The following is a 25,811-nucleotide window of genomic DNA, read 5'->3' on the forward strand; positions in this document are numbered from 1 at the left end:
AACTTTACTTGCAAATAAACAAGAGTAACTGGGCTTTATGGGGAGACTTTAATTTGGGAGGCAAAATCCATTCTGCAACCCTGCTCCAGGCTAGAATGCAAGACTACAATACATGGCTCCTCCCTCCCCTGGAGTCACTACTCCAGCCTTTGGGCTGGAATAACAGCTGCAGGTCATCCACACTAGGACCAGGAGAGCCATGTCATCATGAATCCGGTGGCCCCTTCCCCAGCCTGTCTTCAACACAAGTCCCTACCGGGCCAGTGCGTAGACTTTCTCCATAACATCCAGGGGCTGCAGAAGCCATCCCTTTACGTGGCCACTTGACTGACTCCGCACAGCTGCATCTGGCGCAGAGTGCCTTTGTCTCCAGAATGAATTTCACCCTTGGCTACTAACACCTTTATTCCATGAAAGGTATTACAGAGATTAGTAAATAGGAATATAAAGAATGTGACCCAAGTGACTGAACTGTGAAACTAACAATAGCCCAGATCTTGCAAACAGCTACATTGGTGTGGATATTTCCACCTATGCTTTTAAATTAGTAGGCTCTACACTGGCCCTTGCAAAACACTGATACCCATCGTGTGTCTAAGTGTCTGGCCACTCCTGTTGGAATGACAAATACACCCCTGGAATACACTGTAGTGTTGAAGTAGAATTGATATCAAAACAGTATTGCATTGCAAGGCACTAAAAACATTGTAATCCACTGTCATCTTATTGGATCAGAGCTTGTCAAGGCAATTTGTGGTAGACTCATTAGCGAAGTGCACAGGTCTCAGCTGACTATGAGATCTGGTCAAATGGTGCAACCATTTAGGCGACCTAGGCGGTTGCCTAGGGTGGTGAGATTTAAGGGCGCCATTTTCTTCGGCAGCAACCACGGCGGCTGGATCTTGGGCCACCCTAGTCATCGCCAGCATTTAGGCGGAGGGAGCTGGAGCAGGGGAGCGCAGGAAGTGCCTCAGGGTGGAGCTGCCGCAAGGGGGGGGCGCTTCAGGGTAGAGAGGGGGAGCTGCTATGGGGGGGCGCTCAGGGCGGGGGCGCGGGGAGAGGGGCGCAAGGTGGAAGTTTCGCCTAGGGCACGAAACATCCTTGCACCAGCACTGGTCAAAGGGCAGTGCTCAGTGATGTGAGACAATGACTGCCTTTGGCCATAGACGCATGTGGGATCTTCTTGTTGGCCCCACATATGAAGACTGCCTGCACACTGACCCTAGCCTGTTCAAAATCAGTTCAGAAGGACCCATGAGCACTATGGCAAATCAGAACCTGGGAGACACATAGTTGGGTCAGTTATAAGAGACTGTAAAAGCAGCAAAGAATCCTGTGGCACCTTATAGACTAACAGACGTTTTGGAGCATGAGCTTTCGTGGGTGAATACCCACTTTGTATAAGAGACTGGTTTCTGACATCAGCTGCAGACCATTCTTTTTGCCACATTGATGTCACTGAGGAATCTGGGCAGGACAACTAGACCCACCATGGGTGCCTCGATGATAGGCATGCTTTTGGGTGATAGAAGAAGTCTTTGTATAGTGGTAGGCTTGGGTTTGGATTGAACTTCTCAGCCATTCTGGCTGTAGCATCCTCATGGGGGATGTGTGGCAGAATGATGTTGCTTGACATGGGGAGCTACAAGACTAATGTGGGTCAAATTGTCCCAGTTTTGATGCTCATGGTTGAATATAGTTGTGTGTCAACCAACTTGATGTGAGAAGAATGGAGCCAGAATGGAGTACAGTATTCTGTTGCAGAGTAACAGAAGGCTAAACTGGATAATTGGAGAGTCTGAGCAGTTACTTCCCATAAAGTGCTGGCCAATCTGCCTAGAAAGTTGTTATGAAACCTCACTTTAGCTGCAGTTTTCCTCAGATGCTTAAACATGTAAGAGATCTATTTAGGGGTTGCTCTGTGTTAAACTGGGTGGGATTTGTGTTTCAAGCGATGTCCATTGAGAAAGATATCCAGTTCTTGGGCTGCTCTGGAGTTGTAAAGGTGGAACACACTCAAAACTATCTTGGTTATACTTGGTTGTAAATGCCACTGACTACAGAATTCAGCCATCTTAATCAAGTCAAGGCATCTTCAAGTTCTGGGAGTGATGGCGTTTGGTCACCTAAGACAAATGCCATCTGTGTACGTGAACTTGCAGGACTCGGTAAGAAGAAGGTTGTTTGTGTACAGGCTGAATGGGGTCAGTGGCAGCACAGAGCCTTGAGGTAGACTGTTGGTTTGTCTTTTCCACACACTAACTCTGTCTCCTATGCGCACTCAGAAATGTCTGTTGCGGAGAAGGTCAATGACTACCCAGGCTAGGAGTGCTCTTTACAATTTGACTAAGAGTACCATGTACCAAACCGCCGTATGCTACTGTTGGGTCCAGAAATATGGCTCACATCTTCAGGTTTTTCTGAAAACCATTTTTGATTAATGTTGTCAAAGCTAGCACTTGATCTTAGGTGCTCCAACCTCTCAGAAAGCCTGCTTGCTTGATGCTGAATATTGAATCCACCTCGAGGGAGATGAACTGAAGAATGAAACGCTCCATTACCGTTGGTCTTCCTTGTAAATCAGTGCTTTTGAGGGACAGAAATTATATGTTCTTTTTCAAGATGGGAGCATTTTCTTCAACTGCAAGCAGTTAAAAAGAGTGTTTCAGTAATCCCAGCAGCATTCTCTGTAGCTATAGGGCATGCACTAAAGACCCAGGCAAGTGAGGGACGAGCAGGTATATTTTGTGTTACAGCTTTCTTAATAGGGTGGTTCCAGGCCCCAGCACGCCAAGCGCGTGCTTGGGGTGGCATGCTGCTGGGGGCGCTCTGCCGGTCACCAGGAGGGCGGCAGGGAGGTCCACAGAGCCGCGGGACGAGCAGACCCTCCGCAGGCACACCTTCGGGAGGTCTACTGGAGCCGCGGGACCAGCGACCAGCAGAGCTCCCCCTGCTGCATGCAGCCGTGCTTGGGGTGGCGAAATGGCTAGAGCCGCACCTATTTCTTAAGGAATAAAATTAAGTGTTTGACCAAAGCCCCAAATAGCCCCAAAAAGTGTCAAACCGGGAACCATACTGGCTGGAGCCTTGGGGCTGCATTTAATTTGCAGAAAATGGTGCAGATTGCACCCTCCTTTGTCTTTAATATGTTCATGTCCATTCACAACTAAGTGGAGCATCGCATTCGAATCATAGAGCCGTAGGGTTAGAAGGGACCTGAGGGCCATCTAGTCCAGCTCCCTGCCAAGATGCAGGATTTGTTGTGTCTACACCATCCAAGACAGATGGTTCTCTAGCCTCCTTTTGAAAACCTCCGTAGAAGGAGCTCCCTCAACCACCCTAGGCAGTCTGTTCAATTGTCCGGCTGTTCTTACAGTTAGGAAGTTTTTACCGAGATTTAATCTAAATCTGCTATGCTGCTGTGCTGTAGTTTGAACCTATTTTCTCTTATCCTACCTGGCAAGAGAGAACAATTTTTCTCCATCTTTTTTTTATGGCAGCCTTTCAAGTATTTGAAGACTGTTACATGTCCCCTCTTACTCACCTTTTTTCCCAACTAAGCATCCCCAGTTTCTTCAGCCTTTGCTCATATGGCTTGCATTTCATCCCTTTGATCATTTTTGTCACTCACCTCTGGATCCTTTCCAGTTTCTCTGCATCCTTTCTAATACAGCGGTGATCAGAATTGGACGCAGCACTCCAACTGAGGCTTAACAAACACTGAGTAGAGCAGTACTATCACCTCCCGTGACTTGCATGCTACACCTCTGTTAATACAACCTACAATTACATTTGCTTTCTTTGCAACAGCATCACATTGTTGACTCATGTTGAGGTTGTGATCCACCACAACTCCTAGATCTTTTTCAGCAGTGCTTTCAGCAGCAAGCCAGATATCTCCCATTCTGTATTTGTGCATTTGGTTTTTCTACTCTAAATGTAGCATCTTTTGTTTGTCATTGTTGAATTTCATTTTGTTGTTGATAGCCCAGTTCTCCATTTTATGCAGATCCCTTTGAATTTTAGCTCTATCCTCCAAAGTGTTTGCAACCCCACTCCCAGCTTTGTGTCATCTGCAGATTTGATCAGTATGCTGTCTATTTGCACATCCAGGTCATTAATAAAGATGTTAAATAAAACCGGACCAAGAACACATCCCTTTGGATCCCCACTTGAGACCTCCTTCCAATCTGAAATCATTTCATTAATAGCTACTCTTTGTTTGCAGTTGTTTAACCAATTATGTATCCATTTAATGATAGTTCTACCAAGCCTGCATTTCCCCAACTTACTTATAGGAATGTCATGTGGGACTGTCAAACGCCTTGTTAAAGTCCAGTTATATAATATCCACCATATTCCCCCTATCCACCAAACCGGTTACTTTGTCAAAGAAGGAAATCAAGCTGGTTTGGCATGGTTGGTTCTTAGTAAATGCATGATCAGTCTTTCATGCTCCAGGTATTTGCAAATTGAATGTTTTATACATTGTTCTAATAGCTTCCCAGGTATCGAAGTCAGGCTGATTGGTCTGTAGTTCCCCAGCTCCTCCTTTTCGAAAGATGGGTGCTATGTTAGCCCTTTTCCAGTGTTCTGGGACCTCTCCTGTCATCCATGAATTTGCAAATATTATTGCCAGTGGCTCTGAAATATCTTCAGCTAATACCTTCGGCACCTGGGGTGAGTAGCATCAAGCTCTGCTGACTTGAATTCATTCAGATTAGTCAGGAGATCTGTGACTTGTTCTTTACTTATCCTGATCTTCATCCCTTCCCCTTTATTGTCTATGGTAACTTCGCTAGTGATCCGGTCACATGTTATTTTTTGTGAGAAGAGTGAAGCAAAGTAGGCATTGAGCATCTTCTGTTACCAGCTCACCTTCTCCATTGAGCAGCAGACCCGCACCATTCTTGATCTTTCTTTTTTGCCCAACATATTTGTAGAGCCCCTTCCTGTTGTCTCTAAGCTTTCTTGTCAGCTGTAACTTATTCTTTGCCTTAGCTTTCCTGATTTTATCCCTGCATGCTCGCACTATTCCCATGTAAACTTCCTCCTTCTATTTCCTGTATGTATCCCTTTTGGTTTTTAGATACCTTAAAAGGTCCTTATGCAAGCATATTGTTCTCCTGTGGTTCTTCGTATCTTTCCTCTGCGTCAGAATAGCTTTATGATGAGCCTCTACTATTACATCTTTTAGGATCTGCCAACTCCATTCGGCATTCTGGTACCTGCAGTCTCCCCCGGTCCCATTGCCTTCTCAAATAGGGCTGATCCTGGGCCACATAATATACGAGGCTTTGTGTATTCTTCGGTAAGCTGGACTGAAACTCTGCAGCAAGACGCCTGATGTTGGCTGTGGCAGATTGGAAATGGTGCCCAGGACCCATATTAAAAAATGGAGGGATTTTTTAAAATGAATTAAATCTGAAAATGATTAGTAAAAGTCAGTCCGCAGACTGCAGCACAGAACCTGTTTACACTCGGTTCACATTTTCGAGGCTACCCTCACAACTGTAAGGGTAACCATTTTTTTTTGTTTTTTGTTTTTTTTTAATGAAAGCTTGAATTCTGGAGCACAGGGGTGTGGAACACATGAGGCTCTGGTTAAAGAATTTGGTTGGATGCATTTGGCCAAAGGTCCACACTCTAAGCACTCTTCATGAAGATAAAAGGGTTATGATCGAGCAGAGCACTCTTCATGAAGATAAAAGGGTTATGATCGAGCAGAGCACTCTTCATGAAGATAAAAGGGTTATGATCGAGCAGACAAGCCCAAATATTTGATTCAGCCTGATTTTACATTTCCGACTTTATCCCTGCCCCCACAGTAAAGTAAAACCGCAGTTTCAACACTATAAAACCCAACAATAACAAACCCAGTATTGTGAATGAGCATGTCATGCCTTCAGGCCACCCTTCCTGACAGCTATGGGCAGACAGGATGTAGAACGTAGCAGAATTTTTGATCTCTAAGCATAGCAGAGAGCAGGGCTTTTGTCAGTTTTAATCTCCCATTGGCTCATGAGAATGAAGCTGACAGGAGAGAATGGAGGTAGTTGTGCTCATGTAGCCCCTAAAATTTCTCATTTCTTGTTGTTTCAACAACTTTATTGAATTGTTTTTTATTTTCTTTGTGGGCCAGTACCAAGTTTGTATATCCTTTACTCAGATTCACAAACATTTATATCTTAGGGGTACGACCACAAACCAGGGTGGCCAAATTTTGCCCACTCAAGGACCCTCCTGTTTTGGCAACATGTAAAGCTTGGTTTGCTTGGGTCGATATAACCTGCAGGCAACGTGTCTGCATCTAAGAAGCGATTCAGTCAGACAGAGAAATTCAGGTACAACAAACTCTACTCTGCTTGTTGTTTTAACCAATCTGCAAAGTTGGCAATAAGATTTCTCTAAAGTCAACTCGTATACGTCAAAGAAACAGACCTAGCAATCGCGCCACCTAGTGGCTAACAGTAATATTGCAAAAACATCATTGAGAGCTTGCTGGGGATAGACACACTTTGGTAGCAGAAAATGGAGCAGTTTGCAGCTGCCTTTATGTGACCATCTGGATCAACGTGGAACATTGCATTCTGGGAAGGGTAGGTCCAGATCCAGCAAAAAAAGTTAAGCATATGCATAATTTTAAGCACGTAAATAGTCGTGTTGACTTTGAAGTTAGGTATGTGCTTAAGTCGTTTGTTGGATCAGAGTCATAAGCTCCTGGGTCCCAGCTTCATACTGAAAACTAAGGCAACCCAGCCATAAATAAGTTTTAACTTTTGGGTTTTTTGTAAATATGATGCTAATTAGAGACATATTCAACTGCAAGACTGCTGCTCCTGCTTAGCAAGGCCATGCCCGCCTGGATTGTTTGGCTTCCGTTAACCCTTCATTGTCTTCTTTAAATCTGGTTGTGGTCCTGAGCATGCACAGAAGCAAAGGAAGGATTGATGCCTTTGTATTGTCATTTCTTGCTGTCTGTACAGTAGCCTTCAGTCACTTCCAGCAGCAGAGATGCCACTGCTCTTTTTTCATCTTTTTTTTTTTTTGCTGATTCTGCTTTCACGTGCCTAGAGTCATTTTTTTCCACCTTTAGAGCAGAACAATTCTTTTTTATTCTTAAATTCTGTTTCTAGTCCCACCCTTTTGTAAAGTTTGTTGTTTTTTTTAATTGGTGAAAAATGTGCATGTGTCAGCATCGCCCACTTGTACTTTTAGGGTATGATCTACAGCAGAGGAAGAATTAGTCTGTGGTTAAAGTGACATGCAGTCTTGAAAATCATGGACCACAGTCTGCAGTTCTTAGGCAATTTCTGTGTAAGTTTGGCTTGATTTAAATACCACAGGATTAGGATAATAGAAACTAGCGATGGAAAACATTTGTTGGACCAAAGTTTCAAATATTGGAGGTGGAGGTCTGCATGCAAAGTGTGCTGCATACAAATTATATCCATGCACAACTGGTATTTGCATGATTACTTAGACTTTCCCTCCATAGCCCAAGATACAAGGAAGGCTACATTTGGTGAAGCTGTAGTGGTGACTGCATTTCACTAAAACAATATGTTCATGGTTTGTGAAGTACTTTGTGGGGGAGGGATAGCTCAGTGGTTTGAGCATTGGCCTGCTAAACCCAGGATGGTGAGATCAGTCCTTGAGGGGGCCATTTAGGGGTGTAGGGTAAAGATCTGTCTGGGGATTAGTCCTACTTTGAGCAGGGGATTGGACTAGAAAGATGACCTTCTCAGGTCTTTTCTAACCCTGATATGCTATGTGTTAAATGATGTATTATTTTAAATAATTGCTGAAAAAAGGATTTATTCATTCTGGTGGCTCCCAGTAGCTTACACTACTCTATTTAAAAAACATGTGTTTTCCTTCTTTAGCTGAAATGTGTAAATCAAAGGAGATAAAAACGCCAGCATGGGGGAAAGAGAGTAATCTGTTCCACCAATAGATTCTGAAGAAGGCTGCTTTTAGCCATTCTTTCTGTTAATTAGCTAATTGCAAAATATCAGGATGCTTTGTCTTTGTTGGTAATAATGAGCAACTTTAACCAGTTTGCAGTTTGACTTGATTGCTGTGCTCTGACTCCAGAAATTTCAGTGGGAGATTTGGATCTCTGCAATGCTTCTGTATGCTTTTGCCAGTCAAAGGCACTTACTGCATATCGTAACAGTCAGTGGTTACTGCTCTGCAATTTAAATTCCCTGTTCTTTTGGTTTCTGTATGTCCACATATGTATCTATGCACAGTCGTTAATCTTTTCTGTTTGTTTCATGTTTTCTTGATAGCAAAATATGTTTGCAATATAGAAGACCTTGTCAAACATAATGAGTCAGCTTCTGCTCTGATGGCACCAAGCCGCCAGAAAACCATCTCAACCGATTGCTTCCCCCTACATGGGGTGATTGCCGCACAGCCAAGAGTCAGAACAGTGGCTGCATACCATGCTACCTACCAGCACAGGGGGCCTTCCTAAGGGAAAGAGGATGTGGCAGGGATGACTGTGTTCTGTGACTGCCTGTATAGCCCCTCGGTGGCCTGGTGTAATTAGTGGAGCTTTAGGAGATGTTCCATTATTCCAAATGTAGGGCCAAATGTTTCTCCCTTATGTGGCTGGGCAGGGGCTGCTGATAGTAACAGCCTCTGTGCTCCAGGGACCGTAGGGCCTGCTGGGAAGCTGAACACCCAAAAAGGGGGGCAGGGAGGAAGAGGCAGGGTCATGGCCTCACTGCCCCCCCCAACTGGCTGGAGCAGACTGCATCTACCCCATGTGCAAGAAGCAGCACTGTGAGGGTTTGGGCTTCTCTGAAGCACGGTCTCACCAGTGCTTCTAAAAATGTGCAGCTCGGCACTGCCCCCGGGCAGGGCTGTGGTTTAAACCCCACACTGTAGTCCAGAGAGTTAGTACCTCACTCTCCAAACAGTCTCCTTGGTTCCAGTGGAGCTACTTGTGAGTTAAGTGCTGCAGAATCCAGTCTTCAGGAATCAGTTGGGAATATGACGCGAGGAGCCAGCTACTGTGCAGCACCACTAAGAGCCACGAGACCGGGCCCTTATTGAGGTTGTTTATAAACTAAAAGGATTTGTGTATGAAAAATTATGACAAAATTGACCTTTATGTGTGTCATAAACATACAGCTAAGGGTAGCATAAAATCCCTCCTGAGCAGCTGTACCGAGTTTTTACCTGCAAGGGGTTAAGAAGTTCAAGTAACCTGTTTGGCACCTGACCAAAAGGACCAATAAGGAAAGAAGATACTTTCAAATCGGTGGAGAGGGGGGAGTTTTGTTTGTGCTCTCTTTGTTGTTCCCTTTCTTGACCGAGAGAGAGAGCAGGCAGCTAAAACATCTTCTGAAAACATACCTGAAATGATTAGCGCATTGGCCTGCTAAACCTAAGGTTGTGAGTTCAGTCCTTGAGGGGGCCATTTAGGGATCTGGGGCAAAAATCTGTCTGGGGATTGGTCCTGCTTTGAGCAGGGGGTTGGACTAGATGACCTCCTGAGGTCCCTTCCAGCCCTGACATTCTATGATTCTAACCTAAGCTTGCAAAAATTGTAAGTAAGGCAAGGAAATGCGTTAGATTATCTTTTGTTTTAGCTTTTGAATTTTCCCTCTGCTAAGAGGTAGTTTTATTCCTGTTTTTTGTAACTGTGAAACTGAGTCCAGAGGGGAGTCCTCTGTGTTTTAAATCTTTTTATTACCCTGTAAAGTTACCTTCCATCCTGATTTTGCAGGTATGATTTTTTTACTTTTTTCTTTATAATAAAGTTCTTCTTTTAAGAACTGGATTGATTTTCAGTGTTCTAAAAGCCAAAGGGCTTGGTCTGTGCTCACATTGTAACCAATTGGTTGGTATATTATTCTCAAGCCTCCGCAGGAAAGGGGTATCAAGGGGCTTAGGGGGATATTTTGGGGGAATAGGGACTCCAAGTGATTCTTTTCTGCATTTTTGTCTAAATCATTTGGTGGTGGGAGCAATACCATCCAAGGACAAGGAAAGGAATTTGTGCCTTGGGGAAGTTTTTAACCTAAGCTAGTAGAAATAAGCTTAGAGGGTCTTTCATGAGGGTCCCAACATCTGTACCCCAGAGTTCAGAGTGGGGAGGGAACCCTGACAACGTGTTTTTGGAGTTTCGGGACAACTTTACCTGTGTTCCTCCTCCATGGCCCACCAGGGGCACTTGCTTTAGCCTTCCAGCTCCCAGCAGTCACCTCTCCTCTGGGTGGAAACTCACATTTCACTCCCTCCTGGTCAGGGATTTTAAGGCTGCACAGCTCCCTGCTCGACACTGTGATATCCCCAACAAGCCAGGCTGCCTAAACAAACCACTGCTTGCACTTTGCTTTCACTCTGAAGGTGATGACCAGTGTATTGCCAACAGCTGTAAGTTACCACCCAGCTCCTTTTAAGCAAATACGTTGATTCTTAAGATGAAAAAACTTTAGAGATAACATTAAAACAAGAAAAGCACCTATACACATGCTAAAAGGCTTACCTCAGAGGTCACCCCAACTCCATCCTAGAACTCTGGTAGGTTTTAGTCCTTCAAACCCCACAATGAGGTTTTTCCCTTGGTTACAAGTTCATCCATCTTTGCTTTGGAACCAAGGCTGGGCAGATCAGCCATTTCTTCATACAGCTTGGGTCTCTGCTCTTGCCCTTCTGTAACAGGTAATCAGCAGACAATGACCCTTTCTTGAGGGCATAGTGTCAAGTGAATCTGTTTTTGCATTAACTTCTCCCTATGGATTTCCCGGGAAATCCACTTAACACTTATTGTCCCAAAAATCCATACTGGTCTGGCACAGTCTCAGTATTATCTAAACAGTGTAGTCTGTCCCATCTGCCCCCACAGAAGTTGCATACAATCCCAGCCCACAATAATACATAAACTGAAGACAATAAGGTCTTTCAAGGAGATTGCAGGAAATGGTCTGATCTGTTACTCATGTTTGTTGACCGTAGCAACATGCTTTACTAAAACCCCTGCACCAACTAGTGATGTGGGGAGTGCGTGTTCCACTTGCAGACCTGCACCTCGAAGACTGCATTTAATTACCACAAGCCCAGTAAAAGGGCTCCAAAGCTGGGCCATTTGGCTAGCAAACAAATGCCTGGAGGCACTACTGTGCTAAGCTTGTTTAGAAAGAAAGCACTTGTTATTCATTAAGCAGATGAAAGCAACAGAAGTAAAGGAGAGGAAACTGGAAATCTGAAACCACCTGCTTTATTTTAGGGGTAACTGAAATGAATGTTTATGATGTGATCGATGCACAGATCAGATTCACCCACAGGGTGGCTCAAGATCCAGCACACCATCTGTTTTGCTTCAGAAAAAAACCCAAATCCCACCGATCTGATTGTAGGTTACACCAGGCACTTTAAATTCGGTCTGTTTCCTTCCAGAAGCAAAACGAAGCAGCAGTTAGGCAGTGTAGTAGACAGATGTCCCAGTCATTCGCTATTTTTCTGTGACTATAGCACACTGTCTTAGCCTGAGTGCACTTATCTCTTTTGTTCCTGGTTTGAGCTACTCAGGGTCCCCCCCCCCCCCCCCTTGCCTTGATCTTGCTGGCATGGAGGGAAATATCAGATCCAAATTTTAGTGGATTTAACCAAAACATCCTGGAGGATGGCAGTGATTTGGGGCTGAGCTCAGCAGCAGGGAGCTGGCAACATGGCTGCTGTCCTCCTCAGTATCCCTTTATGGAAAATAGTATTCGTTTTCAGGGAGTGCTGAGGTTATTCAGTCAGTTAAATAATAGGCATTTACGCTTCAACGTTCAATCAAAAGTGGCCCAACATGTTTCTCTTTTGTATGGTAGGTCTTGCAGGTTTTCCCCTAATAGTCTCACGTGGGAAGGCTGCAGAGTCTTATCGAACAGAAAAAGAACAGAGAGCCTTCTGTATTACTGCGTTCTGCTCGCCCTAAACTCAATGGAGATTTTGCCTTTGAGTTCAACAGTAACAGGATGGGGTCCTGTATGACACTAAGGACATGCCTCTATTGCGATAAAAGACCCATAGCATGGCCATGGCTGACTCTGGTCAGCTGACTCAGGTCGCAGGGCTCAGGCTGTGTGGCTGTAAAATTGCACTGTAGACGTTCAGGCTTGGGCCAGAGCCAGGGCTCTGAGACCTTCTCCCCTTGCGCAGTCTCAGAGCTCGAGCTCCAACCCAAGCCCAGACGTCTACCCTGCAGTTTTGTAGTCCTGCAAGCTGAGCCTTGCGAACCCGTCGCCTGAGCTGGGCTCTGAAACTTGGTACTGCAGGTTTTTTGTCACAGTGTAGACATACCGTTAGAGATTGACTCCACCCCCGTAGGTACTGAGAGATTTTAATCTGAAGGGTGTGGGTCATAGCCCTGTCAGTGAAGGTAGGAAGTGTCTGGCCCTCGGCAACACAATGGGAGGTTGGAGTGTACATGTAATGCAGTAGGAGTTTCACAAGCCCATCCTGGAGCTGTCCAGTGCAGATTTATGTTTAATAACTTTAGGAAAGATTACGGTGTGCACAATTTTCTAAAGCAGTGAAAAGCACTTTGATGACTTCCTAAGATGACACAAAGGCAGTGGGGTGGTCAGTCAATGGATGAACTTACTGAGGAATAGAGAACAGATGAGCAGCAAGACAGAGAGAGAACTCAACTCCTCCCTTTCCCATACCTCCTTGATGCTACTCACAGCTGGCAACAGAAGCTGCCAGGGAATGTGGCAAGTGGTCTGACTACACTGCAGACAGTGCTCGGGAGAGGATCCATACTCCTGCAGAGCCCAGAACATCATCTGTTATAACACTCCATCCCCTAGTCTCAGGATCATGTGAATACCGTTCCTTGGGGCTCTGTGTAAGAAATGTTCCTCCTGATCAGCATTCCACACTAAGCATGTCTTCACTCTTCAGTATCAGTCTTCACTCCTCAGATGATTTGCAGTTGTTAGTTTCATTCCGTGAGGAACTCCACTAGCACTGTACACCACATCTTTCTACAATGCATCCATGGCTGGACTTCAAATTTAACATGGAGGTGTAGCCTGCAGAGACTGCCTCTGTGATCCATGTGCAGTGATCCCTTTAGCTGCGTTGTCTGGCCCGTTCTGTACCTAGTTTCTCTCCTGGTCATGCTGAAGATGAGGGTGACTGCAGTATGACCCATTTAGGGTGACCAGACAGCAAGTGTGAAAAATTGGGATGGGGGTGGGGGATAACAGAAGCCTATATAAGAAAAAGACCCAATAATTGGGACTGTCTCTATAAAATCGGGACATCTAGTCACCTAGACCCATTCCTGCAAATTGGGTGCATCCCCCAGGCTCCTGGAAAACTATCATAGACCTTGTTACTATGAAGTTTAGATACTTCTAGGTTTAAGTAGCATAACATTTGTTGCAGTCTGAAACCCTGACTTGCTACCAGTCGCATTTGTGAGTGAGTGGCAGGGTCTGAATGTTTCCCTCCATATTCTTTTTCCTGCAGTTACAGTCGAGTACCTGTATTTAAAATAGGAATTAACCAGGAAATAATCTGATTGGTAGGTGCTCATTTAAAACATATGAATTTCAGTGAAAACTGGGACTCAGGTAACATCTTGGGCAACCTTCCCTCCATCTGTTTCTGGTACTGAAGAATAGCTGTGAAGTTCTTGCCTGTGGCCATACTGAGTTCAGCTAAGGACTTGCTGCTAGTCTGAACCCTCGGTCACTCTTTGCTCTTCCTTTATATGAGTTTAGATAAGATCCCTAACACTTACATTAGAGTAGATATGTCTTAGAAAGACAGGTTCCTTGTTGGCTCAGAAACCAGAACATCAGCTAATGTAACGTGGCACCACTGGGCTAAAGTCAGTGGAACTACTCTGATTTACATCAGCTGAGGGTCTGGCCCTAGTTCTATACTGAAAGTTGTTACCATCTGTCTGCGTGGTGACCTGTGTGACATGAGCTTGGTGGTCTCCGTCCAGTTCTTGGGAGATAAGTGCATACCTCACAAAACCCCCCAGCACAAGGGACACTCCTTGGTAGCCTTGTTGGTAGCCTCAGCAGAGACCAGGGGCCAAATGGGCATGGAGGTGAAGTTATCGTTCCCAGTGCACGTGAACAGGAAGAGGGTTGAGAGGAAGGCTGGTCTGGTGGTTAGGGTGCTAGCTTAGAACTCAGGAGACCTATGTGCAAGTCTCTCCGCTGCCACAGATTTCCTGTGTGACCTCAGGCAAGTCAGTCAGTCTGGTCCTCATCTGTAAAATGGGGATAATGGTGCTTCTCTAGCTCACAGGGGTGTTGTGAGGATAAATAGATTAAAGATTGAGAGTCCCTCAGATACTATGGTTATGGGGGCCAGATAAGTACCATAGGCAGATACGTCGGTAGTGCAGGGTTCCCCCAACGTACCTGTTCTGTGGCTAAATGGAGGAATTGGCTCTTCAGGTTTGCCACTGAGGTGCTTCGCAGACACATACACTTGTTATAAAATATAAACTAATTAAAATAAACAAGCCCTAAGCACAGAATGGGACCTCCAGGAAGTCGTGAAATCTCCAATCACACCTTTGTGGTTTGTCTGGCTTCTGAGATTGGCTGGAACATGGTAACCGTCCTGTGTCCCTTTCTATCCCACAGATTGATGAACTCCCTGAGGGAGCTGTGAAGCCTCCAGCAAATAAGTACCCTATCTTCTTTTTTGGGACTCATGAAACGTAAGTGAATGAACATGGTGGTTTCTTTGGAAATGTGTGGGCCTGAATCTCCTTTCACTCAAACTATTCTTATTCCTGTGTCTCTCCATTGACATTAACGGAGTAAATCTTGGCTGAAACCAGTTTAAGACTAGAAGTAGATACTGTGGGCCTGAATCTGGCTCTGGTAGTGTAAAGGAGCCTTAATGTGGGTGTGATTGTGAATGCCACACTGCAGGGCCAGGGTGGTGCATCAGGACCTTCACGTCAATGGGAATCAGGGCCCATGTTTCTTGCATGTGCGCATTTTGACACGACTATGTTAATGGTTCACCAGGAGCCAGAGCTATGCTAAAAGTACATTATACTTGAGCTAATCAAGATGAATGTATTATATTCAAACACCTTTTTGGGCTCAGTCCGATCCCATTGAAGCTGGTACCAAAACTCCCATTGACTTCACTGGGGTCAGAATTTGTCCCTTCAGCAATAAAGAGGGGTTTAGAAAGTGTTTTTTTTTAATTGAAATTTGTGTCTCTAATTTTTAGCTCAAGTTAATATTAATTTGGGGGGAGTAACTGACTCAAAGTCAGTGAAAGAGCAAGGATTTTCTCTTGACTATGGGCCAGATTTTCAAAGGTATTTAGGCTACTGGTGGGATTTTCAAAAGCCCATCAGCACCTAAAACCCATTGAAATCTGTGGGACCTTAGGCACGTAGATGCATTTGAAAATCCTATGAGGTATCTAAATACTTTTAATAATCTGGCCTTGTAATCTTGTATTTCTGCATAAACATAGAACAGGGCAGAGTGAGAAGATTGGTGGTGGGCAAATGGAAAAAGAGCTAAGCTGAATCAGGAGTCTCACGCTATTTCCACTTAGTGCTTAAAATAAATATTCTTCTGTGTTGTGGGGTGGAAGAAGGTGGAACAGAAGGGATGGTGGAAGAACTGAGCTGAGTGAGGCCATGGGGAGGGAAATAAGTGGGAGTAAAGAGTCTCTAAATAGTTAATTATCCCATCTTAGAATAATAATATTAATTAGACGTTGCTTACTGTTAACTCTGCAGTGGCTTAATTTTTGGGCTAATGACCTTGTTTGCCTCAGAGTTTATTATTAGCCTGTGATCTGATTTTTACCTCAGGAACAGAAACGCATTCTGCAGTTATCTCCATATTTTATAAAGAATAACTAATAATAAACTGCAGAGTGCGTCTCGTTAGCTCTGTTACAGCAGAGCAGTGAAAACTATCCTCCTCCATGAAGGACACTGCAAAGATCTCAAACCCAGGTTGGCATGATTTTTATTTTTTACCTTTTGTGTACAAACGGACACTAAAATTTCCATATGTTGTGTCTTGTTATATTAGTTGTAAGCGTTGTGGGCAGGAACCATCTTTTGTTCACAATGGGGCTCCTAAGGTGGTAATAATGAACACTACAGCCATTACGGCACATAACAAAGGGGTAGGTTTGGCTCATGGGTTCTAGTATTTCTCCATGCACTTAAATTTTTTATACAGTATTATTTTTAGTCTGTTCCCGTTTTGCAGCATTCTCAGCAGTAGTTAATATAGTACATGAGACTAAGTAATAATTGTTTGTAAAGATGCACAGCATAATTTCAAAACATCAGAAGTTGAGGAATTCAGATTCACAGCACTGACACAAAATCAGCCAGAGTGTTTAACGCTTTATGCGATCAGGGCCGGCTCCAGGCACCAGATGAGAAAGCACGTGCCTGGGGCGGTACATTGTAAGGGGCGGCATTCCGGCCAATCTTGGGGCAGCACATTCCGGCCACCCTACTGTGGTTCTTTTATTTTTTTTTCCCCTTTGGCAGCCTGGTCTGCAGCTCCGGAACCCCCAGCCGGCTCCCTGCGCTCCGCCAGTCCCAGCCCAGCCAGGGCACGGATCCCGGACCAGCGGGGCAGGAACTAGCGATCCCTGCTGCTCACCATGCTGCCGGGCTCGCTGGGACACGCCACTCCCCATCGCCTGCACAGGCCTCCACCTCCCGCGCCGCTCTGAGCACGGCCCAGCCGAGCCACCTTTAAAGGAGCAGCTGAGCCAGCACCTCCTGCAGCCCCTGGGGGTTCCGCCTGCCCGGCCAAGAGAAGCACCCCAAGACCAGAGGGGAGTCTCTCACCCGGCTGCAAGCGGACTGCAGCACCACCTTTCACCCCCGTGCGAGCCGCCTTGACCGCCCTCCACGCGCTCCCTGAGGCTGCCTTTCTTTTCTTTTCTTTTTTTTTTCTTTTCCCCTTCGGCAGTCCGGCAGGCAGTAGGGTTCCCCCCCCACCCTTCGGCAGGCAGTAGGGGTTTTTTGTTTCCCCCCTTCGGCAGTCCAGCCACCCTTTTTTTTTTTTTTGCTTGGGGCGGGTAAAGCTAGAGCCGGCCCTGAATGCGATGAACAAAAGAATAGGAATCACATCTGCAATATGTGTTTAACTTGCAGGGAAAAAAATCCTAACAATATTTTTTGAATGTCAATTTTGTTTAAAATGCAGTGGCATTCCTGGGGCCCAAAGACCTCTTCCCATATAAAGAATATAAAGATAAGTTTGGGAAGTCGAACAAACGAAAAGGATTTAACGAAGGACTGTGGGAAATAGAAAACAACCCTGGAGTCAAGTTTACTGGATACCAGGTAAGTGACAGCTTCCCTTCCATTCCTCCTATCTTACTTATATTCCTGTTGAGGGTGTCTTATCTGTATAACTACTGGGTAGCTGGTGCTAGAAGGCCGTGGTTTGGATAGTATTGAAGGGTTTCTGAGCTGGTGATGGAAATGTAACTGTATAACATAAAGAGAAGAATGATTCCATACTCTGTGACAAATGGGATCTTAATTATACAGCACAGCCCCTTGGTCTGTGCTGTAGTCTGGAAAAATCTGCAGCAGGTATAGGTGAATTAGAAAGTAGAGTGTGTTTATTGAATTCTATGTAAACATGAATATTTGGTGCCCAGTTCCTTTTCTTGTTTATTTTTATAGCACTGTGCTGCCCTCTTAACTTCACAGTGGCCTGAGGATTTTTGCATTGACAGTGCATAACAGCATTATAGAAATTTGGGGAGGGGAAAAGGCAGAGCAAGAGGTTTTGATAGGAGCAGTGACTGCATTTAACAGTTGTCCCGATCGTATGTTCTTCTTTGAGTGATTGCTCATGTGTATTCCACAATAGGTGTGTGTGCTCACCACCTGCACCGGTGTCGCAAGCTTTTCCCCTAGCAGTACCCATAGGGGAGTTCCCCTAACGACCCCTGGAGTGGTGCCTCCATGGCGCTGCGCTCTCCCGCTACCCTCAGTTCCTTCTTGCTGCCAGTGAAGGTGCTTCAGAACGGCTCTGCTCCAGCTTTGCTGTAGCTTTTCCCCAGAACTCTTGTTTGTTCAGTGTATGTGACCTGTAGTTAGTACTTGATTAGTTTTAGTTTAGTTTAGTTGTGTGCCCGGGCTGGGCCATGCCTCGTGTCCTGGGTTTAAGGTCATGTGACACTTGTAAGCACCTGGTGCCAGTGAGTGATCCGCACGCAGACTGTCTACGCTGTTTGGGTGAAACTCATCTCAGCGATCACTGGAAGACTTGCAGTCGTTTAAACATCAGACCGAGAGAGAGAGACATTAGGCCCTGGGCTATCCTCACGGAGTTGGCATTGACCCTGCTCCGAGTCGGCACCGGACACCGCAGTGTCAATGCGCAGTGACCCCTAGGTACCATCTACTTGTCGGCACCACTCCCCGTCCACGGGACACACCAAGCAGGCTAAGACAAGGCCTTCTCCGCCACGGCACCAGAGTAAATCTGGGGCAGAGACTAGACTCGTGTTGGGCAGTCCTCGATCCCCATCGGCCTCTAGGCCTCCGACTAAAGTCAAGTGGAGTAGCCAGGCCCAGTCGGAGCAGGCTTCCCCGGATGTCCGGATGCCCTCCACATCGGACGCCCTGCAGGCGGCCTGGGACATCATGTCCATGCTGGTACCAGAAGCACCACCAATGTTGGCCCCATGCTCCAGCGGCAAGCCATCGCTGGGATCTCTGCAGTCGCCCCCAGCTCAGTACCGGTTGTAAGATCAGACTAATTTATTCCTGAGTAAAATGATTAAAGTGCAAGCTCTCTCTTCTTAGGATCTCCCTGTGCAATATGGGACATGGCAAAAATTAATTATTTGGGAGGAGTTTTAGTTAATTATTATTATTATTATTATTTATTATTTCAAAGGCAATCCAGCAACAGAGCTCATCAGAAACTGAGGGAGAAGGAGGAAATACGGCTGATGCAAGCAGCGAGGAGGAAGGTGATCGGGTAGAAGAGGATGGAAAAGGCAAAAGAAAGAATGAAAAAGCAGGCTCAAAACGAAAAAAATCCTACTCTTCGAAGGTGATCCAGGAGCTTTTCCATTGTCACTTGTGCATTGTACTGGCAGTGTAGCCCTGCAGTGTCTAGATTTCTGTTCCAAAATAGTGGGGTTTATTGAACTAGAGAGGAGAGTTGGTCTAGAGGTTAGGGCTCTATCCTGGTATTTGGGAGACCTGGATTCAATTTCAGTTTCCTGCTCTGCCTCAGACTTACTGTATAACTTTGGGCAAGTCACTTGGTCTCTCTGCATCTCACCTCCCCATCTGTAAAATGGGGTTAATAGCATTTCCCTACCTCACAGGGGTGCTGGAAGGATAAATGCATTAAAGTTTGCCAGGAACTCAGGCACTGTGGCAATGGGAGTCACGTAAGTAGTTGAGATCCCATTATTCATTTTCATATTTCTGTCTGTCTTATCAGCACAGCAGCACCGGGGGGCAGATTGTCAGATGGTTTAAATCAGCACAGCTCCATGGACTCCAACAGAGCAATACCAGTTTACACCAGCTGTGGATCTGCCCCTACATATTTTACACACTTCCTGGATTGTCATTTTTATTAGATCAGAAAAATTGGTGATGGTGAAGGGAAGCTGGATGCTTGGCAGCTGTGTAGTGGGCATTTCAGGCATTAGCAGCTGAGTTGGGACCGAGGCAGCTGGGTTTGTGGGACAAGCACATTTAAATAAGGTAAATATAAATAAGATAAAGGTGAGGGAAACATTTAACAAGGTCAACATTTGAATTGTCATCTTCAGTTTTCAGAACTAGCTCTGCACTGGGATGAATGAGGCAGTTCACCCTTTTCTGAGCTCTTATTTTAAGCTGTCTGCAAACTCTGCTTTGATTTAAACTCAGTTCACATTTCAAGGTTATTTTCACAACCATAAGAACTAGAAACATAGGGCCGTATCATGCCACTGGTTTTTAGCAGAGCTCCGAGGGAGTTAAAAATCGATAGCACAATATGGCCATATTTTTCTTTTAATGAAATCTTGGGTTTCTGTAGTATGACTCTGCAACTACGGGTGGATTCCACAACAAAAATCTGTGACTGTAGAATTGTGGAATACATGGGCACTGATTATAATCGTGTGTATGATGAAACTGCCAGAACAGGCATGTTTTGATTAATGTGCTCTCAAGAACAGCTCAAGATGGCTTTGCTCTTCTTCTTTTTTTTTTAAAAATCTGGTTTAATCATGAGCCTGATCTGAAGCCCACTGAAATCGAGGGAAAGAATCTCCTATAAGAATTAGTGCTTGATTTATTTTGTCTTATTAATCTGGCCTCTTACAATGTCACTGAAAAATATTCCATTAATTATTTGGGGGCTAGTTTCAGATTTGCTGAGCATTGCGTTAGAGATGGGCTAGGACCTGAACAAAAACCTTAGATTTTAGCACTCAGGGACTTGTAGGTTTAAAAAAAAAAAATCCATAAAAATATCCCCCCTCCCCCAAGGTGTGTGTTTCACTTTAGAAATTCAGGTCTTGTCCACCCCCTTTTTTTTTCTGGAAGATTCTGGATGAATGGAGAATTAGTGGGATGGTGGCTTAAAGCCACGATCTATCCCTTTGTGTTGGAGAATTGCATAACCTGAAGGGAAGAGGAAAGATGTATTGGTTCCATATGGCTTTAATGTTAATATATTAAAACTAGCAGCACTAAGAAAGGTATGGAAAGCAGCTCTGTCAATTCTGCTCTCGTTTTTTCACCTCTGTGTTTAACCAAAACTTTTGTCAATCTGGCACCATCATTTCATTAAGTAACCAAGCCTACAGATGACACTTCTCCTGTACCGTCTCTACCTCTGATTAGCAATGCTACCCACCTATGTCAGCTGTTAATTTCTCCTCTTGTTTCATCGGTTGCCGTAACTCTGAACGCTGAAACCAACCTATGCTTTCCACCCCCATTGACTGTATCTAGGAAGAGCTTCAAACAGGGACCCATGAGCTAGGACAAGAAGAATGGACTTGCACGCGCATTGTAAAACACAAGCTGCATCTTTCTTGCTCTGAAGTTTGGTTTTTGTTTGTTAACTGTATTGTTGATCTGTTTAGAAATCCTCCAAGCAGTCACGGAAATCTCCCGGAGATGAAGATGATAAGGACTGCAAAGAGGAAGAAAATAAGAGCAGCTCTGATGCGGGAGACGCAGGCAATGACACAAGAAACACTTCTTCAGATTTGCAGAAAACCAGTGAAGGGGTAATCTTCCATTCCCATTCCCTTTGTGTGCAGTTTGTTACCACAGATCTCAGACTCAGCGGTGAAGTGCACCCTGTACAGAGGCCTATACACACTGCATAAGTCCTGCTCAACTCCTGCTTTGAGGGTGTAAGTGGCTTTGGCCCTGCACAGGGATGGATTTCAACTTATATGAGTGAGTGAGCCTTAGCAAACACTGTGGGCATGATTTTGCCTCTCACTGACCCCAGCATAAATCAGGAATAGCTCCAGAGAAGTCGCACTGATACAAAACTGAGGTGAGAGCAGAATCAGGACCTGTTCTCTCATGTGATTTATACCTACATAATTCTGCCAGTTTCTTTGGAACTGCTTCTGATTCATGCAGGCGTAAGTCAGAGGAGAATCAGGCCGTGTGCATGCAGGCCCCTGGGCTAGTCCTGCTCTGGGTTTCACTATGCTGAAGGGAGCACATAATGGCATTGTGCCTTGGAGCAGCAGGGCAGCTGACACAAAAAAGTAACCTATACATCCCTCACAAGACGTAATAAAAAAATACATAATAAAACTTAAACTAGAAGGGACCTTGAAAGGTCATCAAGTTCAGCCCCCTGCCTTCACTAGCAGGACCAAGTACTGATTTTGCCCCAGATCCCTAAGTGGCCCCCTCCAGGATTGAGCTCACAACCCTGAGTTTAGCAGGCCAATGCTCAAACCACTGAGCTATACCCTCCCCATATACACATGCTTTATCCACATACACTTGTGCCCACTGTACTCCCTGGCATTGTTACTACAAGCCTAGCAACTGACAGGGAGAGTGTTGGTCAGAAGAACGGATGTGTCTTGATGTGTTTATATCATATCCTGGCCTGTCCAAATGGGCGAACAGCAGCCACCTTTAAAAAAAATTACTCCTGCTCTGTATTGTCCTACGCTGTTCACAGTGCACAGGTAACAGGCCTGGTTGTGGGGAATGATGCAGTGGGACACCACACACTCAAATGTATCTTCTGACCTCCCCCTTCAGAGTTCTTTACTGTTTGGGGTTTGTCATGGTTATACCCCTTTAACCGCTGGGCATGCTCTGTCGCTTGCATACGGATCCCTAAGTCAGCACTGACCGCAGGGGTGATGATTGGTGCAAAGTGTATGCCAAATGCTTGGGTCAGACTCCCAGACACATACTTGTGGGAGGAACATGGCGGTAGGCTACATCCCATGTTCAGAGTATGGTCGGAAGATGCTACCATGCATGGAGTCTTGCCTTCTCGTAGTAATAAGACCAGATGAATTTTCAGATTTCAGGATTGGGTACCTAATCCTTCTTGGTCAGGGTTGAAATACTTAATGACCAGTTTCAGTGAGTAACTATGGTATAAAATGTGTGAGAGAGTTATAACTACATGGAGGTAGGAGTGGGATGTAATCCACCACCCTAACCTACACACAGGAGAGGCGCAGATTGCAGCACTTCCAAGCCCTGTGCTAGAATAGAGTCCACAATCTCAGCACACCTCCTCCATGGGGATTTACAAGCATTGTAATCACTCACTCACAGCTCTGTCCCCAGGCCACTAAAGACACTGCTACTCCACGGTTTCTGAGGGACTGATAAAAAGCACTGGGGGCATGGCGTGCCCAGTCATGCTTACTAGTGGCAGCCCACCTCATATGTAGTGGAACCACTGTGGTTCTGCTGTGCTAAGGGACTTCTGTGCCTCTGTACACTGAGTAAATTTCACCCTCAGTTCTCCTCAGGATTTCTCTTTGGAGCTTTCCAGTGGCTCATAAAGTTCTGTTTCAAGTCTTCATCTCTTGATGTCTTCAGATCAAGACTGGATGCCTTTCTAGAAGATGTACTTTAGTCAAACACAAGTTACGGAGCTCAAGGCAAGGGAACTGATATATCATAGACCAAAGAATTTCACCCAGAGGTGACACTAGCTGACCTAATGGTCTGGCCTTAAAATCTGTGAAAGAACATTTGAATAGTAATGCGCAACTTGAACAGAGTGGGCCTGCTTCTCTTCTGACTTACCGCAATGCAGCTCTCTTTACCACAGTGAACTTAAACCTGGTTTATGTGGGGAGGAAAATCAAGCTCAGTGGGTTTATCTGGTCATAAGAAGGTGCCAGGAACATAATACAGTAATATACCTTAAGCTGCTCTTTCCATCTCAGGAAAACTCAGGGTCCTGTGCAAGACTGGAATTAAAAAATTAGTTGTTTTGTTACAGTTTTCAGTGTGGACAAGATGCTGACTTTGGCACCTCTATACATAACAAATGGCCTCTTTAATGCTTCTCTCTGGAATGTGGTTAGTCAGCTCCACCATTTTGGATCCAGGATCCCTGCCTAGCCTCAACACTTCCCACGCCTTGGAAGGCCATGGAAACCTGCTAGAATGTTGGGAGGCCTAAAAACATTCGTCTCAATTTAACTGCAGCACTGCCCAGGGGAGGAGAGCTCTTTCAGATGAGACCCCATGTCTCTGGTGCTCCCAGCATGCATCCTCCTGTGGCCAGGCATGAGTAACCCAGAGGACGCAGACTGCTTTTCGTCTTAATAATAGCAAAGTAGTCACTCCATTTATATAGTGCCTGGATGCTTTTCCAGTGTGCTGAAGGCACCTCTCCCATCTTCAAAGGGGACAGGGTTTATCTTTTAATCATCATTGCTTTGCCTGAGAGATAGGAGATCAACATGTGCCTTTGGATGATAGTGCCCTTTAAAAACCTTCGCCATCTGACTGATCCTTGTTTAGCCAGAGAAACACCACCCTGATATTAGAACATAAGCCAGGCTTGCTGGCTATCACACCAGCCCAGAGGTTCAGCTCCTCTTGTTGGCTTGCTGCTAAATTCATACTAGCTTCCTAGCTATTCCCAGGGTCCTCTGGCTCCGCTCCCTGGCTGCTGATGTTAGCATGGCTGTCTCTCCAAAATGGTACCCCAGAATAACTGCATCTTGTACCTGAACCTCAAATGTCTATTGGCTAATATCGATCTTAACAGAGCTTCTGTAAGCTAGCAGCCACTGAGACTGCTTGCCCATTGGATAGAGAGTCCTTTGCTTTTAAATACTCAGCTGCGTACCTATGCTTAGGCTTCCTCAAAATACCTTCTACCCACCACTGCCCCTTCTGTTCAACCCCATTGGCACGTTATCCTTGGCAAGAGCAAAGCCTTCACACTATGGTGGGATAGCGTTGTATATTTAACGTAACGTTTTTATTGTCGGGACTGACTAGTGCAGCCCCCGCCTCCCTTGTTAATGCGGGAGAACGACATGTCAGTAGGGATTTGTAGTAAAAGGCAACTGGGATTTGGTTGACTAATCGGTCTGTAATTGTTTTAACGGGTGTCTGCACCTCCCTGCAGAAGGAAGCACAATAGCAGTGAGAGCATCTCCAGGCAAAGGCTCCGAAGCACCTGTAAGTATAACCTTAGCGAGCGATGCATAAACAGGAGAGAGAAGAGAGTTAGTGTGGGAGCTTTGCAAAGCATCATTGCCCTGGGAACTGGATGGGGCAGGGCCATGGAGGACATTGTGCATGCGGTCTGGGATGTATTTTGTAACATCCGCTACCATGGATAGGGGACAGAAGTCAGGAACAAAAGCACAGACCTTTACTAATTAGATTGATATTTCAGAGTGCCAAGGAGCCATGGTCACAGACCTGGCCCTCACCGTGCTAGCTGTTGTATAAACCCAGAATGAAAAGACAGTCCCTATCCTGGAGAGCCATAAGCAGCTACAGGCCACAACTGGACTGGGGGCCGATTGTGCTAGTGAGCTCCCTTAGCTGGCAGCAGGAGTCAGCTGAACAGCTTGGGTCAGAGAGACTTGCTCACCCACAGCCATGGTGTGATTGATGACTAACACTGCCGCAGGGGGTTGTACAGGGCGAGAGCTCAGGAAGGGAGCTGTTAGTGCTACAGTGTTAAAATGTTTTCTTTCTCCTATTCTCTTCCAGATCCTGTGTAAAATGAAAACCGCACTATTCCCTGTGGATTCACCCTCTGTCCCCCTTATGCCTGATGATGTTTTTTCTTTGAATGAACAAAAACAAATATATTGTTGATTGCTTCACGTTGACTGTGTGTGGTGTGGTTCTTTCTGTCAGTAATTTGTGGGTGGGTGGATAGGCCAGGTAATGCTCCAAATCCTGTCTTGACAAGTGATTTCTAGAACAGTCCCCAAAGGGAAACCCCAGCTGAGCATCTTCCGTGAGAGAGACAAAAATTAATGGATCCCTGTGAGGTAGGTAGGTATCACTAACTCCATTTTACATGGAGAAACTGAGACATGAAGACAAGAGACTTGCCATTACTACACAGAAAGGGACGGCTTATGCTCCTATTAATGTTAATGGGTGCAAGAGCTGGCCTTGACTCAGTAGTAACATGGGATTTTCTTCTTCCTGTTTTTCATCCCACAGAGAGCTCCAAGCCAGGCTATATCTTCAGCAATAACATACACATCCTCCATTTTTGTATTTCTTTCATTGTGGGCAAGTGTTCATTTCCTTGAGCAGAACACACAGCCATTTCTAGTTACTTCTTGCAAGGCCC

General features: G+C 45.3%; 1 protein-coding gene across 1 annotated transcript in view; it reads left to right on the forward strand.

Moving 5' to 3' along the window:
- Positions 1–25,335, forward strand: part of HDGFL3 (HDGF like 3) — a 43,736-nt gene extending 18,401 nt beyond the window's left edge. The window contains 6 exon segments of the mRNA XM_030577628.1: positions 14,625–14,718; positions 17,193–17,332; positions 18,906–19,064; positions 21,109–21,255; positions 24,618–24,670; positions 25,214–25,335. Coding sequence (XP_030433488.1) covers positions 14,625–14,718; positions 17,193–17,332; positions 18,906–19,064; positions 21,109–21,255; positions 24,618–24,632 — 555 coding nt within the window. The 3' untranslated portion in view covers positions 24,633–24,670; positions 25,214–25,335.
- The last annotated feature ends 476 nt before the right edge of the window (positions 25,336–25,811 follow it).

Source organism: Gopherus evgoodei, chromosome 10, assembly GCF_007399415.2.
Source record: "Gopherus evgoodei ecotype Sinaloan lineage chromosome 10, rGopEvg1_v1.p, whole genome shotgun sequence".
Taxonomy (NCBI): domain Eukaryota; kingdom Metazoa; phylum Chordata; order Testudines; family Testudinidae; genus Gopherus; species Gopherus evgoodei.